The sequence below is a fragment of the Canis lupus genome, chromosome 10, assembly GCF_011100685.1.
Source record: "Canis lupus familiaris isolate Mischka breed German Shepherd chromosome 10, alternate assembly UU_Cfam_GSD_1.0, whole genome shotgun sequence".
In the NCBI taxonomy this organism is placed as follows: domain Eukaryota; kingdom Metazoa; phylum Chordata; class Mammalia; order Carnivora; family Canidae; genus Canis; species Canis lupus.
The window spans coordinates 22,969,107-22,988,834 of record NC_049231.1 but is presented as its reverse complement, the minus strand read 5'-3'; the positions used below and the strand labels follow the sequence as shown (position 1 = coordinate 22,988,834).

Here is a 19,728-nt window from a genome sequence, read left to right as displayed (position 1 = left end):
TCCCCAACAACCCCCAAATTAGCAGCATATACGTTCTGTCCTTGACCCCATTCCCAAAAGATACGCGTATAGAAAACAGGATCAGAAGTAAATATACCAAAATGTTGACAGTGGCTGTCCCTGGGGGCGACTTTAATTCTGTCCTTCAAAATTACTGGAATATTCCAAGCCATGTAAAATGGACATAAGTGACATCTACAAATTATCAGCTTAAACCACATGAAATTGTCAGTACTCAATCACTCATAGCTCTAAATATGGGGATTTCATATGCTTCAACCCAACAGAAAAAAATATTTTAAAAAATACGGGGCTTGGGGGATCCCTGGGTGGCGCAGCAGTTTGGCGCCCGCCTTTGGCCCAGGGCACGGTCCTGGAGTCCCGGGATCGAGTCCCACATCGGGCTCCCGGTGCATGGAGCCTGCTTCTCCCTCTGTCTGTGTCTCTGCCTCTCTCTCTCTCTCTCTGTGCGACTATCATGAATAAAATAAATAAATAAATAAATAAATAAATAAATAAAGTTAAAAAAAAATACGGGGCTGTTTTCAAGATCAATAAAAGTATTCCTATCTTTTGACTTTAGTTATTTTACTTCTTTGGATTCTTTTCTTTAGGAAAGAATCCAAAATGTGGCTATAGATTTACACGTTAGGTGTTCATGGCAGGGTAACTTACAATGGCAAAAGCTGGAAAAAAGTCTTAATGCTTAAAAATCAGGAAGTCAATGGAATGCTACACAGACATTTTAACCCATGTTTGGAAGACCTTCCAGTGACACAGTGCAATTTAACATGAAGGAGAAAAAGCAGGATCCATGGATATGCAGCCAGTGTTGCCTCCATTGTGTGGAAGAATACATTTGCACACCCGTGTCCACGGCAGCAAGATTCTTAACAGCTAGGACGTGGAAGCAACACCAGCATCCCCTGACAGATGAACAGATAAGCAAAACATGGTGTGTCCCTACCATGGACTATTATTCAGACTTAAGAAGGAAGGAAATTCAGACATACGCTACAACATACATGAACCTTGAAGGCATGAGGCTAAATGAAGTCAATCAGTCACAGAAAGACAAACATCGTGTGATTTTACTTACTCAAGTAGTCAAAACCAGAGAGACAGAAAGTAGAACAGTAGTCACCACAGGCTGGGGCACAGGGCTGGGGTGGAGGGGTTTTGGGAGTTAATTAGTGTCTAACAGGTACTGTTTAAGTTTTGCAAGATGGAAAGAATTCTGGAGGACGATGTTGATGGTTGCACTGCAGTGGGAATGGATTCTAATACCACTGAACTGTTCACTTAAAAATGATTAAGATGGTAAATTTTATCTTAAGAGTATTTTGCCACAATAAACGAATTGGGGGGAAATGCATTAAAAACAGAGAGAAAAAGATGTCCAAGGCAGTGTGGCACATAGAAAGGTGGTCAGCTCTGGAGCTGAAGCTGCCTGGTGTCCATGCTGGGGGAGGAGGCTCGGTGGGAGCCTGTCTTTGGAGCCTGTCTGTGTCTCCGTGCCCTCCCCCATCGGGAGAACAGTTGGGGTGGGGGGACTGGCCCCCCACCAGCGTGGCTGTCTTGCCGGCACAGCATCATCATGGGGTTTAGAGCCCTGTTTGCTTTTTCACACATTCCTGTATTTTCTGAAATTTTCACAATGAATATGTCTTTCTTTTAAAGTCAGGAGAAATGGTAGGAAATATCAGAAAGGGAGACAGAACATAAAGACTCCTAACTCTGGGAAACGAACTAGGGGTGGTGGAAGGGGAGGACGGCAGGGGGTGGAGGTGAATGGGTGATGGGCACTGAGGGGGGCACTTGACGGGATGAGCACTGGGTGTTATTCTGTATGTTGACAAATTGAACACCAATAAAAAATAAATTTATTATTAAAAAAATAAAAAAATAAAGTCAGGAGAAAAAGTATAATCATTAAAAATAGTGAGGGTCACCACAAACAGAGAGAAAAGACGAGTCACAGGCCAAGAGGAGGTATTTGCAACTCACATCCCAACAAAGGACTGGAAACCCTTTCACAGCCATGAAACCTGAATGGCTCATAACACAAGAAAGCGTCCAGCCTTCCTAATATTCAGATGGGTAGGAATTAAAACATTTGATGGTATCACGGATTACTGGGGACCTGGAGTGTTAGGAGCTCTCATGAGAGGCTGGCACGAGTGTGCACTGAACGGTACAGCCCTGGGACCCTGAACACACACCTGCTCCCCCAATCCCATGCAGGATAACTCCTGAGTGTCACAAGGGGACAGACACAGAAGGCTGGCTGGTGCTTTGGTTTTAATGGAGAAGACGGCAAACAACCCACACGGTCATAAGCAGGAGGATGAAACTGAATGGGGCGTGTTCACCTAATAGAATATACTCATTTGATGGACTAATTCTATAGCAGAGTACTAGGGAATGAACGAAAGCCAGTGGAATAACATGGTTAAATCTGGAACACATGATAGTAAACAAGAAAAAAGTGCAGAAAACAATACTCGATACTGTACCTTTGATATAAACTTTTAAAACATGCAATGTGATAGTATCTATTGTTTAGAAATGTCCATCTAAATAGCAGAGATGAAAAAAGTCACAACGGCACAGCACTGAGAGGCCTGGAGTTGGGAACAGACTTCTTGCTCACAGAGAAGCTCTATTGCTTGCCATCGGGGTGACTATGCACAGATCACAGGGTCCCCACCTATAAAAAGGGATATTAATACCACACACCGGGTGGTGCATCAAAGAACTGAATGGGTTGGTGGCTCAGCTGGTTGGGGATCTGCCTTCAGCTCAGATCATGGTCCCGAGGCCCTGGGATTGAGCCCTGTGTCAGGCTTCCAGCTCGCTGGGGAGTCTGCTTCTCCCTCTCCCTCTGCTGCTCCCCCTGCTTGTGTGCTCTGACTCACTCTCCTGCTCTCAAATAAATAAATAAATAAACAAAATCTTAAAAACAAAACAAAAACGGACTGAACAGGTTAATATATGTAAAGGACCAGGAAGAGAGGCCCTTGGAAGGCACTATATAGTGTTTGCTGTTGTTATTAGTATAATGAACCTCAAACCTTAAAAATGTTCACACCATTTGCTCTAGTCATCTAGTTTTCAAGAATTTGTCCTTGATCAGTGATCAAGGATTTATGAACTTGGGTATTCATCGTACATAAAAGCATGCAATTAGAAATGATATTAAGTGTCCAGCTGCAGGGGGACACGTCAATATTCTGTAGGACAGGCCTGCTGGGATTTGACTGTTGCATTAGTTTTGGATTGTTCATGTTTATTTTCATCCCCCCATCCATGTAGGCAGGGTCCGTGGCACTTGTGTGTTCACTTTTAGTACAGAACGGTGATCAAAGAAATCTGTGTTGCCTAAAACTAGATTGTGACTGTTGCTAATGATGTTGGTCTATTTACATTTAGAGATCAAGAAATAGCCTCAGAATGAACAATTTGTACAGCCAGCCAGAAATGCAGTCTGGGGGAGGAGCAAGAGCCCTGCAGTCAGCCACACATCCTCTTCCAGGAAGCCCTCTCTGACTTTCCCAGCTATCTTTCCTGCTGCTGAGCCTGCCTCTGTGAAAGCTCACTCCCTTGGGATTCTTGGGTGGCTCAGCGGTTTAGTGCCTGTCTTCAGCCCAGGGCATGATCCTGGAGTCCCAGGATCGAGTCCCGCATCTGGCTCCTTGCATGGAGCCTGCTTCCCCCTCTGCCTGTGTCTCTGCCTCTCTCTCCTCTCTCTCTCTCTCTGTGTGACTCATGAAATGAATAAATAAAATCTTAAAAAAGAAAAAAAAGCTCACTCCCTGCATGTTTCCCTCCACCCCAGGTGGCTCATACATGTCCCAGAGCCCAGCACATAGTGGGTCCTCAAAAAAATGTCTCCCAAGTGAGTCCCATTTCCCTCATTTCCAGCTCAGAGTCTAACATATTGTAGGACTCACTTCCTTGGACATCAGATCATCTTCAGGGATCTAAGCTTCCTGAGAATTCTGAAACAACCAGACAAAAGCAAACTCCCAAACTTCTAATAAAATAAAAATAAGGGACGCCTGTGTGGCTCAGCGGTTGAGTGTCTGCTTTGGGCTCAGGGCGTGATCCTCGAGTCCAGGGATCAAATCCCATATCGGGCTCCCTGTGAGGGCCTGCTTCTCCCTCCACCTGTGTCTCTGCCTCTCTCTGTGTCTCTCATGAATAAAATCTTTAAAATAAAAATAAAGATAAAAATAAATAAAAGTTTTCAATAAAATATACATATTTACCTTCTAACACTCTATGTAGAATTCATACTGAATTTTCATTTGGAATTAGCTAATTACTTGAGGTGATTGCCAATTTACTTGGTATGATTTTAATCAATTATCCATTTTGCAAAAAATACCTTTAGCCCCTTTTCAAAGAGAGATGCTTGTGTGTTGCCGACATCCTTACCTCTTCAGAGAAAGAACTGAAGTTCTGGAGAAAATATTTCCAATTTATATGGGGGGTTAGATGAATTTTCAGTTTTCTCAAAAAATAATGATACTGGTTGTCTGTTAGTTTGTAACAGAAATCCTTAAGAACTTGTCCAAAATCTGAAGCCTTTACAAACCCAGTGTCCTCTTTATCCAATGCAGAAAATGCCTAAAAAAAGAGAAAAGGCAGATGCTACTGTCAAGTGAATATTTCAAAAATATTTTTCTTAAGTTGTGCTTTTCTGAATGCAAATGAAATCAAGCGTATTCAAGTCCCCTGTAAATTCTACCTTCCTAATGAGATGCACCATGATTCAAAGACCGGGACAGGTGAGGCACGGCCCGGTGTGAGAGCTGAATTGCAGGGAGAAGTCACTTCACTGGCTCCTCACTGGATTCAGAGGCAGAACAGCGAGGAGGAGCCCTGGTCCCCTTTCTGCAGTGGAAGCTGCCCGAGCTCCAAGGAGGGCTGTCTGACAGAGGATGGGAGAGCTCTGGGGGTGAAACATGTGCCCAAAGTCCCCCCACCATGATATCCCAGCTCCTTGGAGCATACATCACTTGTACAGGGAGGCTCAGGTGCAAGCCCACCACGTCGGGGTGTGGGGCAGGGTTTCCAGGTGGAGCCCGATGTCGGAGGCAGTGAGGAGGAGGAGTCAACGGACTACCTCATCCCCACCTTGGGCCAGTGCCCATGTGGCCTCGCCTCACAGGAAGACCCCGGCGGCCACGTGCTAGTGCCGGAGGCACTGGGGCAGCCAGTGCCAACCCAGCAGTACAGTAGTCAGACTGAAAAAGTGCAAAAACGTGCTATAAAAAGAAAGCACATTTTTTTCCATCTGTCGAAACAAAATCATTCATTTTTATTGCACTAGGAAATCTGTATCAAGTGGTAGGTTAAGATCTTTTTTTTTTTTTTTTTTTAAGTAAGAATTTAATGTGCTTGCAGACCCAAACCCAATTCCCTTGTGGTTAATTCTCATTCAGGGCTAATTAGGCACATCCCATCAGCCCATGGGGGTGGTGATATATGTGTAACCAAATTAACCTTAAAATACTGTCTAGCTTCAAAGTTTTTATTTAGCCTGTGGTAAGAGGACAAAGCTGTGGATAGTAGAAAAAAACCTCTGACTGATGTTCGGAAGTGGACTTTGGACCCTGGCTCTGTTACCTACCATATGACCTTAACCACTCTGAGCTTAGCTGCACTGGTATAAAGAAGAGGGACTTCATAACTCCGATTGTTCTGTTTTACTATAGCCCCAAAACACACCTAACCATGTACGTGGCACACAGTGGACCTCAATAAATGATCATAAACATGAGCACAGTCAACTGAGCATTTGTGTTACAAGTACATTAGAAGGCGGCGTGCTGGAAAGGGAGCACCAAGTGGCGCTCCACGGACCTGAGGCAACCGGCTCCCTCTGGCCACAGGACCTGCACTTCCCCGGGTCTGCGCAGCTTCCCTGTGTCTCTGTCCAGCCCACCAAGCCAAAGGACAGGGGAGAGGATCAAAATGAAGAGGCTTAGAAATCTGTAAAGTCTACAGAAACGTAAGATATTGTTATGTCATTTTAGAAACAAGATGCATCTGAGACGTGTCCAGTGATCTGTAGAGATAGATGCATAAGTGTGCCAGGTGTCCTCTCTGATGGCTATCCTCGCACATTCCTTCCGTTCCTCACTGCCTCAGATGTCCTCTCTCCCTCCAATCCATCTGCCACTCACTTGGCCAGAGACTCTCACTCTCTTGCTTAAAACATCATTGCCTAAACAGTGGTTCTCAGAAGTGAGAACCATGGTTCCCTTCAAAGGTTCCACGGACCTCAGTCTGAGAAACATCCTGATAGATGTTTAGTGGTGCTCCTTTAAGTCAGAAGGGGGCAAAACCATCCTGCAAATGGATTTATTTAGCCGATAGAGTGCTTTTGAAAAATCTGGAATATGTGCTGACATTTAGAAATCAAGAAGTTTCACAGCTTCTCATGAAAAATGACAAGCTTTAGCAAACTGGGGCCCATTTTCGGCTCAGCAACAGTCGGCTGGGGCTGAGGAGAAGCTGCCCTTATGACAGGGCTGTGTCTCCAGCCTGCTATGGTCGCCACTTGGCCCCCTTCATTTATATTGCCCCTGGTCCCGGTGCACATCTGAGTCTGCAGTGCTCACCGGGTGACTGCTAGGCCCAGGGCCATCCCAAGTACGAGCTCTGGTCTGAAAGGCACAGAGGTGGTTTTCCAGATGACCCGTATGATTTCTAGATGACCCACAACATGTTCAGACTAATTTTTATCTTTTGATAATCATTAAAATAAAGACATAAAAATCTTAAATCCTCATAGAGAACTTCTAGATGTGAAAAATGTCTGCTCTCCAGCATAAAGGTCAAATTCACTAACATTCCAGAACTTTCACAGGCTAGCTAGGTGGCACTTGCCTTTCCCCTGCTCTCTGATCCCTTATGCTTGAGCTCCAAAGAACACTTGGCCTCCGTATGCTGAGGGGATTATTCACACGGAGGAGGGGGGGATTTAGTGAACATGGTCCTAGGTTTTTGAGAGGGGCTGTAAGTCCACCTATTGCAAACATAAGGACAGACCTGCTCTAACTATGCCCTGCATCGCACAGGATGCTTTGGATTCACCACCTCTTTCAACTATAAGACCTGCCCTCTGCAGACAGCATTTTCACTTCTTCCTACTGTTGCAGGGGAAACTGAGGGGTGGCTTAGTCTGGGGGAGCATGGCCACCAGGAACATGGCCAAAGCACTATTTTCTGAGGACTCCAGTGTGAGCCACAGAATCATCCCCACATACACAAGACTGTCATATAGACCTTAGTTATAAAATGTCACTGTACTCAGTGTGTGTGTGTGTGTGTGTGTGCGCACGCGAGCGCATGCGCATGTTTTCTTGTTCCTCCCCTGGCTCCTGGTGGCCTTCACAATGAGTCTTTGGGCAATAGTTGGGCCCTGGCCAACATCTCTGAGGCCACCTCATGCTATGGGCCCAGTGCTCTTGGATGTTCTGGGCCTGCACACCTGAGGACTCTGTGATTCACCTCTGCCCTCCTGACCAGGAACCCCTTACCCTCATCCAGACATAGCACTGGCTATATCCTGGGCACCTCTACCTCAGACAGCACGTGCTAGGTGCAATCGTGGTAGCTTCCGGTAAGGCAAAAATGGACACACATTTGCTCAAACACACAAGCTGACCTTGCCTGACCCATGTGAGTTCTGATGCCCCACGAGAGGGAAGAGAGGTCCAGGGGTCTAGGAGGAGGGGAGGGCTGAGAGCCACTTTTCATGAATAGACATGAGCACCAGAACTTCAGTTTCTAGAATAAAAACACTTTCAGTCATACCGTTGACAAAGCCATGTCGGAGGAGGCAACAACTTCCTGGATGTTCTTTACAACCTCCTCTGGGTTCAGTGTTGAGAAACTGATTGGCACACTCTCTTCTTTTTTCTTTGGCTGAGGTCTTGTTGGCTTGCTGCTCTCCACTGCTTTCAGGAAGTCAAGGTAATTGATGGAGTTATCATGCCATTTGATTTCCCAACTTGTCCCAAGAGAAAGACAAGAATATATTAATTACAAAAAAGCCCCTATCACTTACTGGTTCAGCAAAGAGCGGCTGAGCACAGAACCACTCTCTGCCTGTGGGTACACGCATGCCAGTTAGTGACAACAGCAGACGGGCACCCAAAGGTACCAAAATATAATGGAGTGAGGTGAGGGACATGAGGAGTAAGGGCTGCCAGAGCCGCAGACTGTGCTGCCCTGAGGCTCTAGGACTTGAAGGCTGGACAACAGGGTTCATGGCTTTGGGGGGCAGAAGATGGGAAACGGAGGCCCGGCTAAGGCACCTGATCCGCTGACTGGGGCAAATGAAGGTGCCTCAGCAGATGTGATGCTTGCAGAAAGGTGGTATGGGGAGATACACCTGGCAGTGGTGTCAGGGACGGTCTGGAGGCAGGGCTGGGGGGTGTGGGGGTGCAGGGCTGTGATCATCGAGACCTTAGCTTGTGAGCACTGGGCTGAGAAATGGCAGTGGGATGTGGAAGGAAGGGCAATGTGTCAAAGACTGTGAAAAGGCAAAAAGGAAAGGAGTAAAATGGATGTCAGATTCTTTTCCAAGATCGGCAGAAACTAAGTTATCAGACTGAAAGCGCTTAACAGATAGTTTTTACAAAACCTATATAGCTTATTATTTTCTCAAATAGGAATTCTGAGTGCATGTCTCAATGAGGACACACCATGTAGAAACAGAGGCTTCTTGCTGCCCTCAACTCTAATACAGAAGAAAAGATCTTTAAATTCTAGAAGAATATATTGTGAGAGAGGATCTCAAAGTTTCGTAAAAACACAGAGTATTTTTAAAGATGTAAGATAATTCAAAATAAAGTTTAACTGCATTCAAAGTTCACATTTTTGTCACTTAAATTCTCTGGGGATTACTGGCACTGTAACACTCAAACTTTCTAACAGCAGGGTGGAGTGCACGTCAGAGAACAGCGTGGAATGCTGGTAAGCCAGAGTGAGAAGTTTCTAGAGACTCAGAGATCTGCTTCTAAAGAATATGAGCCAAGAGCTGTGCTTCCAACCCACAGCTGCAGAGCGGCCTTCCACGAGCCCTGCGTCGCTGGCTCACATGACGGAGACATGGAGGAAAAGGCTAATCAACTCTATTTCATCAGCAGGATAAATTGCCAACTTGGTATTAAAATTTAGTAATAAAATCAAATGCATATGCTAATCGCAGTATTATTTAGAAAAGTCTATTTTGGATCTGGAAACGAATAATCTACATATAATTACAAATAACAGAGATGTTTATCATCAAGAGGTCTTTGAGAAGAAACAAGCAACCGAGCATTGGATCCTTATTAAGGTTTCAATTTGTAAAAAAGTTGATCACCCCCATTGAAAGGTGGACTACAGAAATCCCACAGTCTTTTTGTTGTTACTTAGAAAAGTATCAAGCCTAAGTATGTTTTAACAAGACTCTCTTACAATCATTTAGTTAATTATTTATCCGGTGCTGTTTTTCTATGATTTATTCATTGAATGCATATGAATTCTCGTTCAGCTGGAAATACATTTAGTGAGAGGAGATCCTGTTCAAGGAAGAGCAGAACATATAGGCATATGAGGATGAAATGGTCCTTCTTTTCATTACAGACACACACACACACACACACACACACACACACACACACACACTGGCACTGAACTTCTTTTGGGTCAAACACAATGGAGCAGCAGCTTCATTATCTTAAGGAAAAATGATTTTCTCCCTAGGATTCTATGCTCAGACCAGCTAGCAATCTGTGTGAAGGAGATTAAACAACACTTTCAGACATAGAACTCAAAGAATTTGTTTCCTGCCCGCCCTTTTTTAGAAAGTTACTTAAGGAAGTACTCCAGCAAAGTGAGACTGTAAATTAGAAATAAAGAGGTATGTAGTATAGGAACAGGGGATCCAACCCTGTTGGGGAGCAGGAGGGACAGACCTGGGACAGGACAATGTTGGGGCAGGAGGTGGGTGGGCTGTAGGATGAAGGGCACCTGGGGGGAACCTATCAGATGGAATGCTGGGGAAAGCTGAAGGTTGACAATGTTGAATTTTGGGGAACCTGAACCCCATGTTCCTAGAAAACAGCTCCTTATATTCCTGGAAACAGCTTACACAAAGACCCACCTTTCCTCATACGTCTTAGAAAAAATGCACGGATACCCAGGTTTGCCGAGAACACGGTGGATGTGGAGGATCAGGGATGGTGAGGGATGGTGCCGCAGGGAAGAAAGGTAATTACCTGGGCACTGAACAATATGAGTCATAATTGTGAAATGCTGATTAATCGTTTTTCAGTTTCAGAATCAACTTATGAACCAAGCACAGAAGACCTGGTTATGGCTCCAGGACAAAATATTACATTTAACTTTTTTCCCCAGAGTAAAACTGTACCTGACAAAAGAGGGGACATGGAAGCAGCAGAGAGAAACAGCAGTAGAAAGAGGAGGGGGTGCTGTCATTCTGCCCTTACAATAAGAAAAAAGCTGAACAACATGGAAACCAATAGCTTTTTTGTCCCATCAGAGAACTGACATCAAAGGGCAAAACATCACCCCTAAATCTGGAGGGATCCAGGTCAATATAGAGAATTACAGCCAAAGTTCACTTTCCAGGATCCAAAGCCTTTGGAGCAAGAAGCTGGAACACTCCAAGGGTCGCATGAAAAAACCAGTGGAGGCTGTGTATGGATTGCGTGCAGGTGAAGAACTTGTGGGGGCCTGTCTATATCTAGAAGTAGGAGTGAAAATGGGGTGAAAAAGAGGAGGACTGGATGCTCCACATTACTCAGCATCAGGCAAGGACACGCAAATCCAAACCACTATGAGGTATCACTCTACACCTGTCAGAGTGGTTAAAATTAACAACACAGGAAACAACAGGTGTTGGCGAGGATGCGGAGAAAAAGGCACCCTCATGCACTGTGGGTGGGAGTGCCAACTGGTGCAGCCACTGTGGAGAACAGCACGGGGGTTCCTCAAAGAGTTAAAAATAGAACTACCCTCTGATCCAGGAATCACACTACTGGGTATTTACCCAGAGAATACAAAAACAGTAATTCAAAGGGATACATGCACCCCAGTGTTTATAGCAGCATTATCTACAACAGCCAAACTATGGAAGTAGCCCAAGTGGCCACTGACTGGTGAATGGATAAAGAAGATGTGATATGTGTGTGTGTGTGTGTGTGTGTGTGTGTGTGTATAAATAAATATTATTCAACCGTAAAAAAGAATGAAATTTTGCCATTTGCAGCAACATGGATGGAGCTAGAAAGTATTATGCTAAATGAAATATGTCAATCAGAGAAAGACAAATATATGATTTCACTCATAAGTAGAATTTAAGAAACAAAACAAATAAGCAAAGGAAAAACGAGAGAGAGGGAGACGAATCAAGAAACAATTAACTATATAAAACACACTGCTGGTTCCCAGAGGGGAGATGGGTGGGGGAGATGATGTGTGAAACAGGTGATGTAGATTAAAGAGTATGCTTATCATGATGAAACAAATAAATGAAAGAAAAAATAATTATGTCACAAAAAAAGAAAAGAAAAATAGGACTGGCTAAGGGTCTGTGTGGGAAGCGCTGGACCCCATGCCCCTCCTGGAAACCGAGTGTGTGGGTAGTGGTCCCCTCCCCCAGCACACACAGTGGGAACTTTGGAATTCGCACCCTCCAGAGTCAGTGTTTCTGACCTGAAAAGTGTGCATCCTAGTGCAAGATAGGGAAGGTTCTTAACGAAAAGGGGATTAAGTGGAAGTTTATATCCTGACTTTACTACCTAGTTTCCTATGGCTCTGTAACAATATACCACAGAGTAGTGAGTAGCTTAAAAACATCACACACTTCTCTTGCAGTTCTGCACACCAGGAGTCAGAAAGCAGTTTTGCTGGGCCTAGGTCAAGGTGTTGGCAGGACCGTGTTCCCATCAGAGACTATGGGAGAATCTGTTCTTGCCTCTTCCAGCTTTTGGTGGCTGCTGGCGATCCCTGGCTTGTGGCCACACCACACCAATTTCTCCCTCTGTGGTCAGTTCTGGGTGAAACCTCTCCCTGACTCCCTTTCATAAGGACTCTAGTGATCTGAGGCCCACCCAGATAATCCATGATCATCTCCCTATCTCAAGACCTTTAACTTAATCACATCTGCAAGGACTCCTTTTTCTGTATCACATAACATTCACAGGTTCCAGGAATTAGGACCTGGATAGATTTGGAGGGTATTATTCAGCTTGGCATTCCAACTGTTGAAACTTCCAGGCAGCTCCCAGAGTGCTGGCAGCAGGGCAGCAGGGCAGCAGGGCAGGTCTTCTCTGATTGGGTTGCCAGATTTAGAAAAACAAACCAGCAAATACTTAACAGGGCACCCAGTTGAATTAGAATTTCGGGGATCCCTGGGTGGCTCAGTGGTTTGGCGCCTGCCTTTGGTCCAGGGCGCGATCCTGGAGTCCCGGGATCGAGTCCCGCATCGGGCTCCCGGCATGGAGCCTGCTTCTCCCTCCTCCTGTCTCTCTCTCTCTCTCTCTCTCTCTCTCTCATAAATAAATAAATAAACAAATCTTAAAAAAAGAATTTCAGATAAACAAAATAATTTTAATATAAATTTATCCCAAATACTGCATGGCATATACCTAAACTGAAAATATTGTTTATCTGAAATTCTAATTTAACTGGGCATCCCTATATGTTATGTAGCAACCCTAGTCTCTGGGAAATCTGATCAGCCCAAACGAAAAATTTTGAAGATCCTGATACTGGGGGTCCTCCAAGGAAACCACCTGCCAGATTGCTCTACTACAGTAGTTCAAACCAGAAGTTCAAAGTGAGTAAACTCCACCTATCTGCCCAGAACTTCTAATCTGCTTCTTAGACTCTTCACTCTTACAGTAAGCATATTTTTGAGGAGAGTGTCTAACATGGAAGATAGTAGAAAAAAAGCAACACTGAGGAGAGACCCCTCAGGCGAAGAAAACTTTTTAAGAAATCTGTTGTTAATACGTTCAGAGAAATGAGATCATGGTCCATGACATAAGAGCATGATGCTCTAAAAGAGGAACATCTGAGAGCAAAGACAAGCTCTGCTCATTAGAAATATGATAAGTACGATAGCAGAAACAAAACTCCCAAAAGAAGGGTTGAGAGCTAAAATTGAGGAAATCTTCCAGAAGGGGAAGCAGAAAGAAAAAGATAGAAGATGGGAAAGGTTTTAAAATAGGAAGAAACATCTTACGTGGTCGAATGTTCAGTAAAAATAGGAGTTTCACAAAGAACAGGAGAGGAAGTCGTTATTGAATTAATCCAGAAACTTTCTCAGAATTAAAGAGCATGAAAAAGGCCACCCAGGAGGATGAAGCTGACAGATGAGCTGATGCGTCTGAAAAAAGATTTTACAACTGGGGGCGAGGAGGGGGTTTAATCAGTGATAGTAAGCACACAGAAAACTATGCAAACAGACAAAAAACACTACTAATTCCAGGCAACACAAAATGCTACGTAGGAAAGGAAAAGTGGCCTACGAAGCAGGTCACAATGTTACAAACCCTGAATACCAATCTACCCGAAACTGTGATGCGGCAACACGGGGATCTGCAGAGAAACGTTCGTGGGTCCCCACGGAGAGGTGGAGGCTGAGTGGGGTGAGGTGGTAGGTGCTACGTGATGGGTGAAGGAAAGTTAAACCCACATCTTCCTGGTACGGAATCAACAGACACTGCCTGATCATAGAAGCTTGTCACTTAGAAACGAGTTAAGTACCAAATGGTATCAGTGAAAGCGTCAGCTTTGTTGACTATGGGGACAGGGAGATGCGGAGTGGCAGGGTGAAGGGGCTGCTGTCTTTACCAAGCCTTCTAGAACCATCTGACTCCCGCAAAGTGGCATGAATGCCATGGGGAAAACAAAAACTAATGTTAAGAGAAGAGGAGGATGCTGCTGAGAGCCATAGGGAAGAGTGACATGCATCCTCCTTGTGCTGTGGGTTGACTCAATGGAGCCTGGCCACAGGGATGCCCGGAGGTCACTTCAGTGGCGAAAGGCTGTGTGAATGGACAGAGAAGAAGAAGCAAAAGCAATGTGCCAGGTAGTTTTCCAGTCCCGACCATGTGAGAAGCACAGGTAAACCAGTGGAGGAAAACCTGTTCAGAAGATTGGTCAGCTCCTCCTCCTTGAGAGAGCAGCCGAGCTCCTGCAGCACTTTCTGCATCTTGCACATGGATAGGTAGCCATTTTTGGATTTGTCTAGTTTGGTGAGTGCTTTGCTGATATCTTGATAATGGTCCTTAAGCTTATCCCTGAAAGAGAAGACATTTTAGACACACTAAAACCAGGAAAACAAATCATTTCTTTAAAGCAAGAGTTCCATGATTGCTCTAATGATGATTTGCTGGTTCGTCGAAGAACTAATTTTGCAGACGTTCTGCAGCCTTGGTGTAACATTTGCATTAAAAGGTATTCTGGAAAAAAATAATAAGTCTGTATCACTGTTGTTTTATTATTATTATCATTAGCAAAACTGTGTTAAATTACAATCCTTTTTCTTTCTTACTAGAATTGGCACTTTAAAAATAGAACAAGGAATTAAGACCTACAGTGGTATTATAATCACATGAAATATACCTTGATTCTCTCAGTGAAAACCCGCAGAGCACCTCTTATGTGCCAGCTACTGCTCTGGGTGCTGGGATGCATCTAGGGATTCAAACGGGCATCCTTAGAGGAGCTTAACATCCCTGTGGGGTGAGGCTGGCATGAGACAGAAGCGGTCAGTGCAGTGGGTCAGTAGAGACTGTGGAGGGGGATTGAACACTCGCAGTGGGAGAGGGCTGTGAGTTCCATGGGCAGGTGCAGGTAGGTCTCACTGGAAAGGTGGCCCTTGAACAGAGGTGAGTAATCACCAGGGACAGCCAGCGCCAAGGCTCTAAGCCAGAGGTGCAGGAGCTCAGGGAGTGAGGAAGGCAGACAGGCTCTCAGTGTTAGCTGGGGAGAAGGGGTACCCTAGGACTCCTGGCTTTTTATCAGGTACTGTGTTGTTAAGAAACACAGCCACCATCTGTGCATCAACTGGCAAACCAGGAGCTGTGCTGTCTTCACGTACATTCTCCCACTGATGCTTCTCAACAACCCTGCGAGGGAGGTGGGTAACTATCACCTGCTTGACAGATGTGGAACAAGAGTGCCCAGAGCCATGGTGGAGTCAGAGCCCGACCGGGCCCACCCCTCACAGGGACAGAGGCAGTGTCCAACTGCAGCTCCTGCTGGAGGGCAGTTCTTCTTGCAGAACATATTCAAGTTCCTGTAAATTCATTTTTAAGGAAAATTATTCCCTGACCAAATATATATATTATATATATATTATAGGACTAAAGGGACTTTAGTTAAGAGACTAAAAAAGTGGAAATCTTTAAGAATGAACCATCTTGCATCTGACCTTGGTGGACTGATTATAAACTCCATAACCTTGGCTCACCCAGGTCTCTACAAAGTGAGACCTCCTTCCTACTGCCCTGAGCAACGTACTTGCCTGGCAGACTCAGACTAGGGCTCGGCTGTGGGGTTCTTTTTCAGGGATGAAAATGTACTATAAATTCCAAACACAAAATCTCTGCTGGTAATTGTCTACCACCTCAGATATGTATTTGTGGAGAGAACAGTTCCTTGAGCATGCCTAGAAAAAAGAATCCAAAGGACAACAGTCCAGGAGAGTGGAAGTTGCGTGGGAGCACACAGGTCAGGAGGGGGGAGTGGCAATGACTTTGAAGCTATGTGCAGTCATCCGCCCCCTTCCCTCATCGGCCCCCAATTTGGAGCTGGCTGGCTGAGCATTTGAGCAGCTGATGCAAAACAAATGAGTTGCATTAACTGTTCTGCAAATGTATACCAACAGCAGCGACATTTTGGATTCCCTTACAGGTGTATGCTGAATTCAGTCCCATGTCACAAAATGACTACTCGTCATCACAACTATTATATTCCACTTAATCCTTCAAAATGAAAGCAAATGAAGGTATAAAAAAATCAAAACATTCTTTGAGATACATATTTTTAGAAAATTGAGACATTCAGCATTTCTTGGACTGGTTTCTAGGCAGTAATTATTTCCCTTGCAGAGTAAATGTGTGCACAGAGTAAATGAGGGTTTAGAGCATAGATCACACCACACTGCCGAACAGAAATGGTGTGAGCCAACACTCGGGAACGAGCTCCTGCTGCTCCGGGTCCGTGTCTGGTTTGGTCTGGACAATGAGTCAAGGGACCAAAGAGGGCACTGTCATGGCCAGTGGGATGGCCACAGAGCCCTGCCCGACACAGCCTTGCTGGGCTGGGCTCCACCAGATTTGCTCATATACCTCCCAATCTGCATCTCGGAATGGGCCAGGGCTAATGTGGCTAGTACACTACTGCCACTCTGGTTCCAAATCTTCAACTCTGACGTGGGCAAAAAAGAACAAGGCATGGAAAGTAAACGTGAGCTTTAAAAAGGATTTTTCTTCATTTTCACAGTGTATTTAGGGCACTGCCAACAAAATAAATTCTCTTAGATTTAAGAGGCAGATATAAATTTTGGTCACTTTACATGAACCTGACTCTCATCTTTCTCATCAGAGGAGGGAGGAGATCCCGGAAACACTGAATCTTATGAACCACCAGGGAGACACACTGACACCAAACCTCAGAAGCGGGCCATCTGAAGGGCCAAGTTACTTGCCAGTTTTACAATCTGACATCTTTGAGAAAACAGAAGTTGGTCATGCATTTTTATGAAATCAGGCTTGTCTTCTTTGGTAAGAAAACGTGATTGTGGCAAAGAGGACAGGGCGAGTGTGAATTAATTAACTGAGCTTGGCGATCTGAGATGCACGGTCTGGTGGCTCATAGTCGCACAATAAACAGAAACACAGGAAGGGAAAGAATGTGCCGTGAGTGTGCCGAGGATGTGAGATTTCTCTCGGAGCCTCATTACTCACAAGTGGCAGGAGGGAAGACACGAGTGGGTAATGAGGCCAGCCCTGTCTGGTAAAGATAAATTCCATTTTTTCATTAGTTTTATGGCATATTTGATTTATACCAATCTTGCGCATATTTTTACTTTAAATTTCACAGACGTGATTCTCTTCCTTCAGGCTTTGTAACTCAGTAACTTGGACATAATTCAGGGGTACGTTTGAACTGCTTTTCTCTTACAACCCCATTTAGCCATCACATTTCTTCCCTGTGTCCTTGGGAGTTCTTATTTCCTTTGCAGATTCTTTAGCAACTCATTTACTCATTCAGGTGCCATTTGAGGTGGTGGGGACAGAGAGCAGAAGTGACAGACAGGAGACAGACAGACACACAGAGGAGAGCATGGGGCTAAGGCAGCTGTGGAGCGAGGATAGAGTCCCAGGCGTGGCAAGTGCTGACAGGTGACCACCAGGACCTAGGATGGATCAAGAACATCTGTCCCACTGCTTTATGGGTACATCGAATGTAGGAACATTTTCTCCTGTGTTGCACATTTTTTAAAAAGGACATTGGTAACTAGTTTGAACTTTGAAAATGGTGATGTAAGGGCCCACCATCCAAATACAACACATTACCTTTGTCACAGCATCTTTTGGTCCCTGTGGACAGGCACACACACGTTTGACATAGTTCTAATCACACTACCCATACTGGTGAAAATGTCATTTCCAATTAGCCCTTGTCACAAACATTTTTCACAGTCTTCGTGATGCTAAAGGAATAGGCATATACTTTTTCATATTCCTTGGGGCCACACTTTATCAGCCAGTGCACTCACTGGGATTGGCAGGTGTCCCTTGTTGTTGATACACAGTACAAATCGTATCATCCCACCACTTAACTGTTGGCCTCCACCACATTATTTCTTTGGGATATAGTCCCCAAAGTATTGAGTTAAAGAATAGGTCAGTTAGTTCATTTATTCATTCATTCGACAGAGGTTTACAGGGTGCCGATGAGGTGTCAGGTACTGTTTTTGCACTGCGTAAAATCAGGCATGTCCTTTTGGAACTTGCCTTCTTGTTGAGTGAGGGGCAGGGCCCAGATGTGTAGGTTAATAAACACCTAATATGTTCTCAAGGGTGACATACAAAACAGGAATTGTGAGAGACTCTCACTGGATAAGGCGGGGCTGGCTCATAGCTTTTTAGCTCCTTTATAGCCCTGGGACCTAGTGCCCATTTCTAGAATCTGTAGCAGCAAGCGAGTATCATAACTTCACAACAGCTTTGCCAGCACTGGCAGGTACCACTTTGAAACCAGTCTTGCTGCAAGCAAGGGTATGGGTCGAACAGGTGACCAGCTCACGGACCCACAATACTCACGCACTCACCTAACTGGCGCAGTCCTGTCCACGCTCTGCTCTAGCTGTCTGGCCTCCTCTTGCATCTGCTGGGGTTTTGTGAAATGACCCATGAAGTTGAAGTAATCCTCTGCATAGGGCCGATGAATGTCTGCTGAGTAGTTAATCCCCAATTTCTGTAGAAATTCTTGGTAAGTTATGTGCCCTCTTCCCTCGGTGTCATAGCTTTGAAAACAAACAAGACCATCATCAGTAGCCACCATGGGGTGGATCCTCTGGGTTCTGACAGTATCTGCACTGTGAGGGCTTCATCTAGCTCCCTACCACTCTGGTCCCCTCTGCAGACCTACAGTATCAGCTCGGCCGGGGGAGCCAGAAATGTGGGTTTTCTGGGGGGCACCCAGACCTAGTCTGAATCTGCACTGGACAAGAGCCTCAGGCATTCACCAACTCATTGAAGTTGATCTCATCCACAGAATGGTCACACCATTCTGGTGTGAGGTGATCTTGGCCACTCCAGGAGCGAGCAGCCAAATTCATTCTCTTGTCATTCAGCTGGAAAAAATGGTTGTGACCAGAGAAAATTAAAATCAAACCTGCCATTCATTCAACAGTTTTTCTTTCTTCTTCTTCTTCTTCTTTTTTTAATTTTTATTGAGTACCTACATGTAAGGGAACTATGCTAAGGTTTAGAACAAAGTCCTTCAAAAAGCATATTCAATCTTAAAACTTAAATAAATGAATGCCATTTGATTCAAATCCCCCATTTCCTCTTTGAAGAGATGCCAATTATATACAACCAGCGAGCACGACCAGTAAGGAAAACAAGATAAGAATTATGCTATGTACCTTTTATGTCATTTTCTATTATTGAGATGTTTCTGAATTATAATTCATTAAAAAAGGCATAATGGAGGGTTTTTATCTCCCAGCATTATTCAAATAGAATAGAATTACTTCAATAAAAAATTTTAAGGCAAATTGCCAATTTTCTTTAAAGGAAAAAAAAAAGCACTTATTTTTACCAAAAAGATCTTGGTCCTCATCTGACCGATAAAAATGGTATTTGCAGACGTGATTTTTCCCAGGTGAACTCTGAGTTACAAGGACCAAGACTATATTTAAACAATGTTGTGGGCATAATCCCCTAGCCAGCCGGCCGGCCGGCTCTCTGAGCACAAGTATAGCGGCTTTTATGCGGCCGAGCTTTATTCTGCTCGTTAACTGACAAGACGTGGAAAATCTGCAGAATCCACGCTGGCTCGCCTCCGACGCAGAGACCTTTGTGGCTGTTTCAGTTGAGCAGCAGTGAAGAAAATGTATTTATTTACCCGACTTTCTCGTCCTGGAGGGGCGGGTGGTGGGAGGAGGGTGAGGGG

General features: G+C 44.7%; 1 protein-coding gene across 7 annotated transcripts in view; it reads right to left on the bottom strand.

The window, feature by feature from the left end:
- Positions 1-19,728, bottom strand: part of EFCAB6 (EF-hand calcium binding domain 6) — a 234,318-nt gene that overhangs the window by 37,690 nt on the left and 176,900 nt on the right. For all 7 annotated transcript variants that reach the window (XM_038550277.1, XM_038550279.1, XM_038550280.1 and 4 more), the window contains 4 exons: positions 18,380-18,574; positions 14,181-14,336; positions 7,831-8,026; positions 4,441-4,632 (listed from right to left, as the gene is read on the bottom strand). In XM_038550277.1, coding sequence (XP_038406205.1) covers positions 4,441-4,632; positions 7,831-8,026; positions 14,181-14,336; positions 18,380-18,574 — 739 coding nt within the window. The remainder of the gene's footprint in view (positions 1-4,440; positions 4,633-7,830; positions 8,027-14,180; positions 14,337-18,379; positions 18,575-19,728) is intronic.